The sequence below is a fragment of the Phragmites australis genome, chromosome 12, assembly GCF_958298935.1.
Source record: "Phragmites australis chromosome 12, lpPhrAust1.1, whole genome shotgun sequence".
Taxonomy (NCBI): Eukaryota; Viridiplantae; Streptophyta; class Magnoliopsida; order Poales; family Poaceae; genus Phragmites; species Phragmites australis.
The window spans coordinates 5,365,250-5,381,159 of NC_084932.1; the positions used below are offsets into that span (position 1 = coordinate 5,365,250).

Below are 15,910 nucleotides of genomic sequence, written 5' to 3' on the forward strand. Positions count from 1 at the left end.
GGGCGCAGGAATGGATGAGGGGCGGACGTGGGAATGGATAGCGAGCCGAGCCTAACAGCTCGTGATCTTAAGGATGTGTCTGGTTAGAGGCAAAGTGAGATAATAAATCTGTCTCTATTTTTAGGATGAGATGATTCTCTTTTTTGTTTGGTTGGATATGATGAGTCTATTTTTTTTTAAGGGATGACGACAGATGGAGACGAGAATCATCAAATAATTATATCTTTTAATTTTAACTAATAATCATTAATAATATACTAATCAGCAAGCACTAACGCGTATTAATGTTACTCTTGCCATAGTTATTACTAATTATTAATAAAATATACTAATTACCCCTAATCATACTCTAATTAGCTCATTAATTAACACTAATTAGCATATTAACCCTTACAAATTCTAATCTTATAGTAATATATACTAATAAGTAATATAAACATACTAATATCACTAATTTTTTTACTAATGAGCATGATTAGTAAAGGTGAATAGTTTTATCCTACCAATTTAGAGAGATAGTTTCATCCAATATTTTAAAAGAATATTCCCTAGAAATGATGATCTCATCTCTATCGCTGAACTAAACACAAAAAAACAAGGATCACCTCCTCCCATCTCACCCCATCCCTTAACTAAACACAACCTAAAAGTAGAGAGCGGGATAGGGACCCGTGTAGAGGTTGTTTTGGTCCTGTTTTTGCTAGAAAATAGCATAGGGAGCGAGATAAAGAGCCGGTTGGAAATGCTCCGACTAGCTGCCACCATAACTTTTGCTAAATAGTTGGTGCCACGTGCCTCACAGGCTTAAACCTTGAGCTACATGGCACATGGAAAAATCAAGGGGTTTTGTGTAATTTTTCTCTTCTAACTGATCGTCTGGACGCTATATCTAATTTGAAAATGTCCTACTGATTCTGTGGACATCTTTCTGGAGTTGAAATTCGAGCCCTGTCTCAATTTTATCAAGGACACATACACCAGAGAAGTGCATTGACTCAGACCAAAACGAAAAGCGAGCACACGGATGCAGTACAAACTGCAGACCAGAGTGACGAGAGAAAAAAAAAAACAGCTCCAATGAAAAAACAGAGGACGACATTGACATTCTATAGACAACACCATGGAGTTGCGTTTCTGCAAATTACCCAGGTGATAGTTTCATAGAGACCTTCTCAGTTATACCGAGTTTAGCGCATAGATGTAGTAACTCCTCAAAAGGAGAGAGACAGAAGACAGAACAGGGCATGCAAGATGTAAAAGCAAAAGCCTAATTAAATGTCTTAACTCGTACCGAGACTAGCCAAAATTCTCCGCAACAAGGGAGTTGGTACATCTGCTGCTACGCGACCACAACGCGTGGACATGTCAAGTAACGGCTTTGCTCGATATTGTACGTGAAAACAAGATATACTGCCTGTCCCGTTACTATACTAGCAGCATTAATGATGCAACAGTTCAAAGGGAGTTATATCGACATCCATTAAGCTGAGGAGTTGATTGTCATAATGCAGTTAATTGGTTACTCTGGTTTCTTCACTTGTGTAGGTATCTGTCCGCGGTCCTGCCGCCTCAATCTTCCTTTAAGACTGTCTGCAAATCATTTGTGTTGCAAAATTAATTCAGTGATCATAGTCAAGGCACATGCTACTTGTAACAAAAATATACATTACACATGCTACTTGTAACAGAAATATGCATACCTTGCTCTTTGGTAGAAGAAAGTATGTCCTCCATAGTGACAGTACGGACAGCCCACCAGCAATGAAAAGAAGAAAGTTTGCCCACATGTAGGCCGGGTACTCCTCAGGGATAAGAAGGCCAACAACAAAGTGGAACAACCCTAGACATAAGATTGTCACCAGCTGTGTCAGACCTGAGACTACACCTGACCATTTCGAAGCTTCAGTGGTGTGAGATATAATCCAGGACACGATTGAGACGTAACCCATCATGATAAAGGCCATAACAACATGCGCCTGGTCTCCCTTGGCCAAGCGGTCCAAATTGGATGCCCCAGCCATGGTGGGAAACATGAACCACACCTCGGCAGTTAGAATCGATTGGAATGATTGCATCAGTTTGGAATGTTGCTCCTGAGTTTGGATGAATTATTAGCATCTGTCATATAACATGAATAAGTGTGGTTATGGGAAATATTCACCTTTATCTCGTCATCAGGATCATTTGCTTTCTGGCCCCTCCCCACAGAAGCACTTTCAGACATTTTTGCAGACCAGAAGGGAGCAGTTCAATGCCTACATGCAGAATGGAGATCAGCACAGAGTATACATGCATAAAAAGAAAAGAAAAAAAAACTGGGTGGCCAAACAATCCCACTTCCCCTTTGTGCTTCATTCACCCGGAAAACATGCACTATTTTATCAGAAAATGGTCCCTCTTCAGGAAGTCATGGACTGGAATATAGCAGGCATTCAGAAACAGAAGATTGACAAAGGGGTATTGGTGGAGTCTGCGTGCGGGGTTAATATTTAGTCTTGTCTTTGGTTTCTGGAATCAGGAGCCTGAGTGAAGGACTGAATGATATGCAACAGCAGGAAAACCAATTGGCGGGCGCTACAAATTCTCCTACACGGACTCAAGAGATGGAGGCGATCTGCAAGGTGCACCTACTCAGGATGCCAAGTTCACGCCAGTCAAGACCAAAAGAAAAGTAGGTGGATCAATACTAATACATTTTCTATTCTAAACTCTGTAGATAGCAGTAAACTTTTACAAGTAGCAGCTGTTTGTGGCACATAAAAGGAAAGGGTGTGCAGTAATCGAAAAGAAAAAAATATTGTTCTCTTTCGGAACATTATAGATATGGAGAAGGGAGAAGACAGCTAGGGTAGTTGTTTCTTAAAACACAAAGTAGACATTCTATGTCTCCCAAGAAATCTTAAAAGCATCTTACGCAATTAGATAGTTGTAACCAATAGTGAACAGGGAACCTTGTGCCTGGATTGGAACTGGCTTGCAGCCCAAGACCAATCTGGGGGCTTGATTTTTTTTTTGGGGGGGGGGGGGGGGGGATAAAGATGTTTGATGCTACCAAAATCCCAGAACAGCAATTGTCCTTTCTGTGAAGAAACTCACTGGTAGATGTTTTGTTTTCCCCGTGAATTAACCTTAGGGGTTTGATGTCTTTATATAGCTCTACATGAAGTGGAGTACAAGTCAAGTTACATCACCATCTCAACCGATCGTGACCTGATCTAAACATGGAAGGCAATCGGCCTATTGCCGGATATACAACAGCACGTATATGTTAATGAAGATTCTACCATACGTGTACACAATCCTAACCATATTATCTAACACTCCCCCTCAATCGAATTGCTCAAGTTAAGATTGTAATAGAGACGGCGGAGTTGAGGTGCAGCGAGCAGCTTCGTTAAACCATCTGCAACTTGATCTTCGGTTGACACAAAACGAATCTCAAGTGCCTTGCGAGCTACCCGCTCCCTGACAAAATGAAAATCAACTTCTATGTGCTTTGTTCTCGCGTGAAACACTGGATTAGCAGATAGGGACGTAGCCCTAAGGTTATCGCACCACAGAACAGGTGCCCTTCGGTGCTGAATGCTAAGCTCGCCAAGGATAGACTGAAACCACAGCTCATCAAGCGTCATATCGCCTCCCTTTAAGTTGATGCTAGTGGCGAAAGTATCGTAGGATGCGTCGAGGCCATTTAAGATGTAGATCATCAGCTCTTCGTCAACGAGAGGATGGCTAGTAGATGCCAACTGGTCGCCGAGGCCCTTCACATGAGCATAATATGAAGGTGATATACCCTAGAGGCAATCTTAGAGATGATTGTATTACACGTTTATGTCCATGTACTATCGAATAATGTGTTATTCAAAGAATGACTATCATTTACATTGATTGGCAAGTATGTGACTTGTTCATGAAACTCTTTGTTTGTATCCTGATGTTATTCTTAGTCGATCTCTGATCGTATATCATTGTGATAATATATAAGATCAGCACATGTATTGATTGATGATCACGTTTTATAGATCATAGGTATAGAGATACCGGGTCAATAATGTGGACATTTATGTTAGAGAACATGATATTGAATAAACTCATCTTGAGATACTGTTGGGATTGTTATTTATGATGTGCCATCAGTTGTTATCTCAAATAGTGCACCTGCAAGATCCTTACACCTGAGATCGTCATTGATTCCCAGAATGTGTAGTGGCATACTTTGAAGCTGTCAAACGCTATTCCGTAACTGGATAGTCATAAATGTAGTTTTTGGGTTTGTCATGAAACATGTCGTGGGGTATGAGCGATTAAGATGGAATTTGCTCCTCCTTGATAACGGGAGAGATATCTCTGAGCCCCTCGAGGTAGTTGGATTGAGAAAGTGCATGACCATACCAATATGATTAAACGGTTAATCATGATGAATCCACTATTTGATCGAGTGAATTGTCAGGTTATCACAAGGGTGGCACGTATCTCGCCTTGAGCTTGACTGGTATCGTGAGGCGAAAGGATTGGTGCATGTGTATATCAAGGTTCAGCCGATATGATCTTTTATGTATATTCGGGAGTCAACATGTCCTGCTAGGGACCGCTATTGATTTCGGTTTGGAAAGGGTTTCTGAGTCGTAGCCGTTTGTACATGAACCTAACGGGTCACACACTTAATGGTTGGAACAAACATGCAAATTAGATTTGTATATGGGTTTTGATTAGATTGTGATCCATGAGAAGTTAAGACTAAAGGGCTTCAAACGTGGGAGCCCATTGGCGAGCTCTATATAAGGAGAGGCGTGGGTAGGACGTGCGATGGTTGAGCCACTCCGAAACCCTAGCCGCACCCCTCCGCACGATCTCCCAAAACCCTAGTCGTGCATGTGGTGCTAGCACATCGCGCTCAGCGTTTCTGCCTAGTACGTGTGGATACCGTAGAGGCTCTGCTGCTATTGCGGCACTGATCTTCTCGGCGAGTCGAACGGGAGTTGGTCGAGGAGCACGACTACTTGCTCGGATTTTAGTCGAGGAGCACGACCACCTGCTCGTGGTTGGTCGAGGAGCGTGACTACCAGCGCGGGCTGATCGCGAATCTGATTGAGAAGCTGCTCGAGGAGTTTGACACGCACGACGTTGGATCGCTCTACTCCAACTCTTCTTTCGCTCAACTGCACGTAAAGCGGTAACGATCTATGATCTCCTACTAGCATGATTTCATAGGTGCATGATGTAGAAATTTTTTTGTTTTAGGTTAGCATAGCCTGCCCGTTCCCTTACATAATAGTCAGTCATGCTCATGTCCTTCTAGACGAGGGTGAGCTGCTTCTGGATCTGGGTGACTCATGCGTGAGTGCGATGAGAACATGTGCTCGAGAGCCGCCCAAACAACAGCCGACGACGTGAGGCCGAGCACGCATGCCAAAACTTCTGGTGACAGCGTGGAGTTGATAACGGTGAGGATGAGTTGGTCCTGGGTATACCAAGTGGTATACGCCGTATTGACGACCATCTCGGCTCCAGCCTCTGTGGACGCCGGAACCATGGATGGTGAGGCAGGGTGAGACCCATCTATGTAGCCAAGGAGCTGGTGGCCACGCAGGATGGGGATGATCTGCGCCTTCCAGAGCAGATGGTTGCCGTGGGTGAGCTTGATGGTGACCATCTGGCCGATCGTCGGGATGGAGATGTACCCGGACGCCATGGAACCCGTAAAGACCGATGTGTTGGTGTTGGCACCGAGAGTACCGGAGGAAAGCGACCCGAGGATGGATTCGGAGGTACCCGAGGTGATCATGAGCTTTGTATCAAAATTCGGGCTCTAGCCCTGATACCATGTGAAGAAACTCATGGTAGATGTTTTGTTTTCCCTGTGAATTAACCTTAGGGGTTTGATGTCTTTATATAGCTCAATATGAAGGATCTCAACCGATCGTGATCTGATCTAAACATGGAAGGCAATCGGCCTATTGTTGGATATCTGTGATACCTGGACACGCGTGTGAAATTTTTTTGGCGCATCGAGGTGTCCGCGCGTCGATACCCGTCGGACACGACGCGACACGCATCGGACACCTGTGGCCGCGTCTCATGCCTAATGTCGGCCGGTGAGCGTCGATTCTTGTGACGCCGTAGCTGAGACGAGCGAGTCACTGATGGGGAAGCCACCGTGGATGCGAGAGTTGAAGACAAGAAGATGGAGGAGGGCAGGGGAACGGGCCAGCACCGAAGGGGAGCACGCTGCGGTAGCACAGTCTGCAGTCTCTGGCGGATGAGGGCACCGGAGTGATGAGGTAGGTGCAGGCTATCCATTTTGCTAGTCATTGGTAAGAGATGATGGCCGGTGGCGAGGGATCTACAGCGGCGACAGAGCTGTCCGTGGAAGAAGGGGGCTAGGAAAGAAGACTGGTGGCGGCTGCTGTTTGGTTTTGGAGTCTGGAGTTGGTAGGGCAACAAAGGAGTAGGTGGACTGGATGGGCCACTAAATAACAGCCCATTTAATCCTTTGGTTCTTTTTCTTTTTCTTTCTTCTTTTTCCTTTTTTAGGCTTGCATTATTGGATAATCCATGTACAAAATTAGGACTCTAATTTTTGCCCCTTTTAACGTATTAAATTAGAGATAGATATCTACACTATACATATAAAAGTGACTAAAAATAAAAAAAATTAATATATATTAGGCGAATCCTCGAATCCTGTTTTCTAGAATTTGCCGAATCGGACACCCGCACCCGAGTCGGACTCCGACACCCGTGTCCATGTCCCGGTAACACAGTTGGATATACAACAACACGTATATGTTAATGAAGATTCTACCATACGTGTACACAATCCCAACCATATCTAACACTTTGGTTGTAGGAGACTGGGAGGGGACTTCAACTCTGTCAGGTTTGCCCATGAGAAATCCAATGACGGTGTGGAATTGATTTATATGGATATGTCAGTGTTGTGGCTGATACACAACTAACGGAATTGCATCATGGATTCAGTAGATTTACTTGAAGAAACAAACAAATGAATCCAATTAGAAGCACCCAGGATAGCGTTTTGGTTTCAGCCAACTAGGAAGAGCACTATCCTTTTGTAACTGTGGTAGCCCTGTTGAGAGTCGTTTCAAATCAGAAACCAATTTTGGTTGACTCTGGGAAAGACAGAAAGATCAGATTACATATTTTGTTTTTGAGATGGCTTGGCTAAAGCATGAAGGCTTCAGGGGAACTCTTATTGCCAACTGGCCAGATAGATCTCAGGAAAATGAGCTGGACTTTCGGAAGATACTATTACCTCCTTGAGAGAGCTACACAAAGGTTGGGCAGCCAGCGGTGGTGAGTTGTAAAGGAAAGACAAATCTGCAACTGCAACTGGATGAGTTGGGACAGGAAAGCTGATACTATGGGCCTGTCTAAAGACAAATCTTAAAGAGAGATATGAAATGGAAAATAAACTGGACGGCATATCCTAGAAGGCTAAATACAGCTTTCTTTCATGGAAGAGCAAATGACAGGAGGCGTAGATGTAACATATTTTCTTTGGAACACGAGCATAGAGAAATTACTGATACTGTATCGATTACTATAAAACTTTATTTGAGCCAAAGAGAGTTGATATTCATCTAAACCCAAATCTGTGGTCAGATAGGGCGAGGATGACAGCTGGAGAACAAGACGAGCTGATAAAGCCTTTTATACTAAGCACAGAACCAGAATAGGCCAAATACTGCCCCTGGCCCCGATGAGCTCCCAGTGGGATTTTACAATGAGTTTTTGAAGCAGGTTAATCACAAGTGTGAATGTCATGGTGGGCCAACTTATCAGCAGGGCAAAGGCGCCGCATCACCCTAGGAGAAGCTAGGCGTCCGGCATGGCTAGGATCGGATAGGTTGGTATGTTTGGACTGATAAATTAGGAAGGTCTAGATAGAAATTGTTAGGGAGTCGGCCTATGCAAAGGAGGCAAGGCTCATCAATTATTCAAGAAGGATTAAAGAATTCCATCTTTACCCCAAGCCCTAACCTTCACCCTCACCCTATGCACCCTTCCATTGCCACACTACGGCGCCAAGAAGCCATGGTCGAGACCCTAATCCCCGTTTTCCCACCTCTCACAATCTCTGATCCCAATTTTTGGAACATAACAGATTGGTATCATAACCTCTTGCTACACCCATCACAATGCATGGGAAGGGTTCTATTCTTTCACCAACATCAATGAAGCCCTAGCTGAGATCATCTGTCATTTCGATGCGGTAGAGACTCGAGAAGCCTTTGAAGAGTGCAAGATGTTGGGATGGCAATGCTCAACTCTCAAATGGATTGCCTGACGCCAAGCTCACGCACATCGAGAAAGAGGAGATGAACAATGACAACCTCGGCAACGATAAATTGGATTTCATTGAGGAAACATTGCCCCACTTAGGCTCTCCGTGGACGCTTTTTATTTCACTTTTATTCTATGGACGTTCAACTGAGGCCGTCGAGCATGTTGCCTGTGGTGCCACATAGGGGAGGAGAGACTAAACATGTGGTCCAAGGAGATGGCCACCCTAAGCCACACAACGCCCACAGCTAGCACCGCGGGAAAACCACCAGGTGGACAACATCTTGCCCTTGCCCTATGGCGTGACATCCGAGGTGTTCCGCAGCGACGTGTCGAACGTCCCCCGCTTCCATAAGCTCTCTTTCTCCAACTTCGATGGCAAGGAGGAGCCTCTGCTTTGCCTGAGTACTTCTTTGACGCGCAACAAAGCGGGGAGGAAGAGAAGGTCTAGCCAGCCTCTTACCATTTGGCAAGAGGGGCTCAGTAGTGGTGCATGCACTTGTAACGCAAGGAGGGCGTGCCAAATTGGAAGACATTCCCTGATTGATCAGTCTTCGCTTTGGACCGCCCCTTCGCAACAACCCGCTCGGGGAATTGGCACCCCTTTGGCACATGAGGGTAGTTAAGGAGTACACGAGAAGCTCTTGGCTCTTATCACCAGGGCATGTAGGTGCTGGTCAAAGTGTTGATGTACGATGTATCGTTGCTTGAACCCTACCCCATCGACGCTGAGCTGCAAAACTCTCGGAGTCGAGAGATTGCGACATCTAATGAGCATGGACTATTACTACGCGAGGGGTGCCACCCTAGTGGCTGAGCACCCCTCACAGGAAGGCACGGCCAAGTAGGTGCCCTGATCATCCTTGTCCTAAACACCACACAACACAACGCCGGCCCCGAAAGACCCAAGTAAATTTGCTAAAAGTCGTTAATGAAGCTAAAATATGTTTCATCGGGGCCAAAGGCAAGGCCCCAAACATCAAAAACAAGTTGTACGCAAAAGAAGACACTTTACAACAACAAGAGTACGATCATTGCTGATTCTTGGACAATTGACACATCACAAACCAACACAATATTTGACACATTAGCAAACAAAAGTCTATTTGATCTAGGAACTTGTTGAACGACTACTACGAAGGGGTATCCTAATGATCTAAGAACTTGTTGAGCGACTACAAGAAGAGTGCCCTAGGCAACTGCCCATCTTTCTTGAGTATGGAAAGGCTTTATTCGGCTTTTACAGAAGGTGCGTCTTGTGAAGATAAAGACCACATGGCACTAGCAAATGGACGACCACATGGCATCAACGCATGGACCATGAAATTGCTTTACTCATTTCCTTATCCTTAATAAGATAGCAGTTAGGGTGAAAGTCTAGAAAGCATTATTATCAAAAGAAGGTGATGAACTGAAAGAAGGCCTCGAGTTGTATGCGCCTTGAACTTCTTCGGGGTGAGCCTGTTATTCTCAGGACTAAGGGCTAGCAGTTGGAGACGGGTGAGGCATTATTGTTGAGGGGTTCACCCATGAGCAGTCCACCTCTCCCTACACATACTCGTCCATCTTGTCAAACAACAGTGTCACATTTGATGGTCTTTCATGTGATTCTCTCAATGAGGGTGGCAGGCTAGACGCCGCAAATGGCAACATTGATGATAGTAATCTTGTAGACCCCCTAATCATAGCAGCGAACCTTCACAAAAAGCATCAAGTACTCGTGTAGGATTTCCTTGAGGTCATGTTTGATAGCGAAGAAAAGGTACTTTCGCCTTCATGCGTTTTGCGTAGTAGCCCAAAACCTTAATGTCCATGATGCCCCAAAGCTACTCCCAAGAGAATTCGTCCCATTTCTCACAAAGGTCGCTCTTGCTGTTTGGTGTGACCCCAAGGGATATTTCCTACGAATCTTCATTTTTCCCTGTCTTCTCTGGTGCCATCCTCGCAGCTTAAACACCAATCCCCGTATATGAAGCTAACTATTGTGGATGCATATCTAAATAGGAAAAGATCCTTCGGATAGCACCCTAGATGGGGTAGTGCCCAAAGGTTAGCTTCCGAATGGAGTATAAGTGTGGAAGAACAATGTATTACAATGGTGCCCCTATAAATATGTAAGGTCTACTCTAGAAATAAAAGGAAGTCTATTCTACAGCAGCACACCCCTCCCTCCAACCCTAACACAACTACAGAGCCAACATACTTGGGCCACACACCTGCGGCGGGAAGAATTCATCTCGCCCTATCAAAGGTCATTCTCGCGTGTTTGGTGTGACTCGAGGTTCATGGGCCTAGGGGTATCTCTACCGCCACCCCGAACCCAACATTCGTGAGGGTTTTCGTCTTCCCTATCTTCTTTGGTGCCATCTTAGCAGTTTATACGCCAACCCCGTATATGAAACTAACTATTATGGATACATATCCAAACAGTAAAAGATCCTTCAAATAGTATAATAGACGGGATAGTGCGCAAAGGTTAGCTACGAAATGGAGTATAAGTGGACAAATGTGTATTAAATTGGAAGAATAATATATTACACCGGTATCCCAAAAAATAAGGTTGACTCTAGGTGCAAACGGGAATCTACACTAGGGCAGCATAGCCCCACCCTCAACACACTTGGCCCAATTATAGAGGTCGTTCTTGCATGTTTGGTGCGACTCGAGGTTCATGGGCTCAGGAGTATCTCTGTCACGGCCCCGGACCCAATTTTCTAGAGGGTCCCCATATTATCTAGTGCCACCTTCGCAGCTTATACGCCAATCCCAATATATGACACTAATACATATCCAAACAATAAAAGATCCTTTGGATGGTACCTAAGACGGGGTAGTGCCCAAAGATTAGCTAGGGAATCGAGTATAATTAGAAGAATGTGTATTGAATTGGAAGAACAATATATTACACACCCCTATAAATAAGGTCTATTCTAAGGTAGCGTACCTCCCACCCCCGCCCCGCCCCCAACACACTTGCCCCAATTACAAAGCCAACATAGGTGTACATGATGGGCCTGGCCATGCTCCCCTTCACCTAGGGCCCTCAATGAGTCTTGTTGGTCCTTCGGAATATCCCCAAGGCCGGACTTGCACCAAACATTCCTTCGGCTAGTTCCCAAGGCTCGGCTAATGTATCTTGGGTGCTCCGAATACGGTCCCTTCAGCCATCAAGCTGGAGGTTGTTCCTTGGGGACCCTCTAGCCTTGTTCCTTGACTGGTTCATGCAACCATGTCGGGGCAAGGGTCCACCCCCACGACACAACCAATCCTATACCACAGCTTCAGCTATCAAGGTTGCTTCGGGTAAATTAGAAGGGAGTTTGCTGATATATTGTGGGAAGCTTGGAGCAGGTTAGCCTTTCTGGATCACTGCTTGACCGCACAAAGGCCTACCGTGCCAACAAGTTTGTGCTGTGTTTGTAGGATGGTGAAAACATCAATTATCTACGTACTAGGAGTGCCATCGGCGCGTGGCTGCGGTTTTGATAATAACTTATATTAGGTTTTGCAAATTTCACAAACATCAGTAGAAAGTTATTTCTTTATTTCCCATGTAATAAACAATGAAGATATACACTGAGGGTTATTTTTGAAACAAAAGAATGCTTAAGTTTGACCATTTAGGCATACATACATTTATTTACTAAAGATAATAGTTTTGTTATATGAGTAAATTGACTTGCATCTAAAATAATTTTATTGTCCAACCATTTTATGATTTCAAGAAGAGGGGAAATGAGTTTAAACCTTTTCAGGAGAAGTGCTCAATCATTAGTTTACTTCCAAGTTCCTGTTTACTTTATCCAAAAATCAAATAATGCTCAAGAAGCTTAGAGGCGCTTGCATTTGGATCAAATGTTAGAATTTTCTATCCTAGTTTTTACAGTCAATCTGTTTGGAACGGGTGGTACAACATCCCTACTTAGAAATAACAGAGGAAGTATTTGAACGTTCGTAGCCATAGACTGACCTTAATGCGTTACATATCGTGATCAACAAAGTAACAATTTCATGATTTTGTACGTACCCAATTATCTACTTGGTTAAGATTAGAGGAAAAACAATCAATGGCATATTTCTACAAAGATAAGAATATAACAAAGAAAAGCAATACAAAAGGGTAAAAGTCTTTAAAAATGTGCAAAACTTGGCAAAACAACTTATAGACACAAAATAATTTGTTCCAGTGACCTAGCCATGCCAAAAATCTGGGTGCATCCAAGTGTTGTGAATTTAAGCTATGTAACTTAAGCAAAGTTTTTTAGTGGTCATTAGAGTATCGTTGGAATACAGTACAGTAGAGACAACGCTGTTCTAGTGTTCTTACAATCATGTGAGGCAGTCCAGGAAACCCCTGACATGAAGAGATTGGAGATCATCCTCACTAATTTCAGGAATGTACCTTTCAATAATTATGGGACATGCAACTCCCACTGATGGTGTGGCTGCTCTCTGGCTCAGGTAGAGCCATTTATGGCGACTCGCACGGCCTGCGTGCTAGCGGCTTGTAATGTTTAGGCACGAATGCATATCGGTGCAATCTGGAGCACAGATGAAGATGATACTACGTTAAGAAGGGACGTGTATCCAACGGATATGTTGGTTGTAGAAACAGTTACAAGATTGATGAGATAACCAACAACAAGCTCACGGTGACAAATGGAGCTCAGGTATGTTTGGTGGAAGATGACCACCTTCATATGTCAGCAGTGGGCTATACCACTGAGTTTGGACTATGTAGTGTCCATAGAAATGCCACAAGATGTCAAGCAGAAGGCTCTAAAATGGAAATTCAGTATTGAGCAGCAAGGGTTTATGGAAATATCACCTTGGAATAGAAATGCTTTCAGTCCATGGAGATCTGGACTAATGAGGGCTCGCAGTGTTTGATCTGTTACAGCCATGGCAGAGAGGTACTTTAAGCCCTGGAAATTTGAGAATGATAAGTGGTTGTCTGAAGCTTATGAAAAATACCATCCTGGAGGCGGAATGGTTTTAGTCCCGACACAGAGGCTTCTATGAGCAAGGTTATAAAGTTACAGCAAGAGAATAATGTGATTAATGTTGATTTGGTTTGCAAAGTTCAATCAATGTGATATGTTACTCCAAAAAGGCCTTGGGATCTTGGAATTCCAATGAACAAAACTCTGGGTATGGGCAAATTGTAAAGGTCAGTTCAACTATCTCAACTATTTCAGAAGTCCTCCTGGGTGAATTTTACCGGTACAAGACGGGAATCTGACATTGGACATGAGCTGTTCTTGTGGTCATGATACAAGGAAATGTTCCGAAATTGATGTTACTCCCTAGTACTGTCGAAAGGAGAAGTTCAATGCTACATACAGGCATTCAGGAGACAAATATTACTTACGGCGGAGCAGCAACTTGTTCAGTATTCCTATGCAAGCTACTACATCGGCAAGCTTTGGTACAATAGAACATACCAAAGTTTACAGCTGCAGTCAGGTCAGAGAGATACAACCACAGATTCATTTGGGAAATGCTTGTTCCTGCAAGGCGTGTATTGGAGATTTTCGTACAGTGGTCAAGTCTGCTATCAGAACTTAACCGTTTGTGCGATTACTCAGTATTTCAATAGCAGTTTGACTATGCCTCTGCTTGGGAACAAGCAGATTTCACCGGGGCGGTAATGTCATCACACCTGCAAAGCCTCTACCTTGGAAACCAACTGACAGTGGGCCTAAGCAAGTTGGAGACGACGACATGTGGGCGAGGGTTAGTAGTGTCTTGTTGACACGGGATCGAACAGAACAGATTTCGTCTTCGAGTCGTCTTCCTCCTCGGTTCGTCCCCTCCCGGTCCCCTGCTGTTCATGCTGCCCCCCCCCCCCCCCCCCAAATCCTTTGCTAATCCATGTTTAACCTCTACCCAATTTATCAATTGCTACTCAAGTCCTACCACAAATCTTAAAAAAAATCCTACCACAGATACCCTGGGTCACAACAAGTTTCTGGAAGTGAAGGAGCAGGGGGACGAACCTGCCTGAGTGCTGCGGCGTCAGGGCGATGGGCCGCTGGTTTGGAGACGGCGGAGTCGACGCGGCACCTAGCGTCGATGAAGCTGCTTGCCCTGGCCTCCCCCCTTGACCCTGACGAACGAGCCTAGAAGCTTCGAGAAGATTTTGGAGACGGCGGAGTCGACGCGGCGCCGAGCGTCGATGAAGCGGCTCGGCCCTAGGCTCCCTCCTTGACCCTCGACGAGCAAGCCTAGAAAGTTCGAGAACGATATTAGCAATGCGAGAAGAATCTAGAAGAGCGCGTGAGGAGAGGAGGAAGAGGAGGGCGCTTGCCTGAGTGGCGCGCCGTGAGGAGGCGAGGGGGCGAGCGGAGCAAAGGATCAGGGGTTTTCTAGGGGAGAGGAGTGGAGGAGGAGAGGACGGGAACGGGGTGGGGCCAGGTGGGCAGGTGGTGATTCAGTTGGTCTCACTGACGGGGGGGCCCTGTGCCCCGCGTGGTGGGCTCCACGCCTCTGCCCTTCTCCAGCTCCAGCTGGCTCTGAGCATGTAAAATAATGGGATGATGCATGTAAAACTTTCTTAAGTGGGGTCTAATTTTCATATACAGCAGGATCAATATGGATAAAAAAATCCACAATATGCCATTTAATAAGTGTTTGGTCTATAATATAACATTCATGGTGAGGACCAGACGTGGGTCATACTTCCATATATATGTAAGATATGGATAGCATGTTTTTAATACGTAACTTAGCTGCTTATTACGAGTCACTCCCGAGTATAGATTATGCAAAGAAATTCTACGAGGCTCGGTCTCAAAAAAGACTCCGGTCTCTTTTGTGTATATCATTGTTATTTTTCTTCCTCTCAGTTGCATATGACAGTTGTTAAATTAAAAAAAAATAACATGAATCAAAATCTCATAAGAATCTTTAATAAAGGATCTCATAAAATTTTCTTTCTAGATAAACTGTCGTCTACAGCAGAGTGGGACAGCTGCCCCAGCTACCTAGCAGCATATTCAGTGATAGGAGCGTGATTCAATGGCGGACACCGGCACCGGCCGGCCAAGGCCGAGGTGGAGTTTTCCCTGGCTAAAATCTTAGGCACGGCCCGTCACTACTCCTGAGCTCTGACTGTGGAGGTGTTCTGGTGTTTTACCTCTAGAATATTGAACGTGTGCATTAGCTTCGTCGTGCTCGATTACATGGGACTAGGAGTGCTATCTGGTCTACAAGAATTATGCCATAGTTGTCCGTCTACCAAATTATGCCATTGCGAGTATGATAGCATTCAAACAAAGACTATAGCGAACCATCTTCTTTATATCAACTGGAATATGCTGCAATTATATCACAACTACGAAGGATCGACAAATCGTGGCGAAAAACGTCGGATTGTTGATTGCTACTTTAGGTTGACTCAACGGTTGAAGAAAACGGAAATATACTCGTTTATTTTCACACCGCGATTGAGCAAGATTGTCAAGATTGATGATTTCAAATAAGGTAATAACTTGAGATCTTTTTCAATCTTTTTACAAGGTTAGAGATGCAACTTATTGCGGTCTTGGTCGGAAATGAGATTGTGCTGAATAGCTTGATAGAAGCAACCTACGCTTGCTTT

At 44.5% G+C, this 15,910-nt stretch overlaps 1 protein-coding gene across 2 annotated transcripts; it reads right to left on the reverse strand.

Moving 5' to 3' along the window:
- Nucleotides 1–1,254: 1,254 nt before the first annotated feature.
- LOC133887059 (uncharacterized) lies at nucleotides 1,255–14,530 on the reverse strand. 2 transcript variants are annotated; one of them, XM_062326962.1, is made up of 4 exons: nucleotides 14,311–14,530; nucleotides 2,162–2,255; nucleotides 1,701–2,093; nucleotides 1,255–1,590 (listed from the first exon to the last, which is right to left on the reverse strand). In XM_062326962.1, the coding sequence occupies exons 2-4, from the start codon at nucleotides 2,222–2,224 to the stop codon at nucleotides 1,570–1,572; spliced, it is 477 nt and encodes a 158-aa protein (XP_062182946.1). In that variant the 5' UTR covers nucleotides 2,225–2,255; nucleotides 14,311–14,530; the 3' UTR covers nucleotides 1,255–1,569. The 2 variants fall into 2 exon arrangements, with proteins under 2 accessions (XP_062182946.1, XP_062182945.1); XM_062326961.1 differs by having other exon boundaries at nucleotides 14,307–14,530.
- Nucleotides 14,531–15,910: the final 1,380 nt, after the last annotated feature.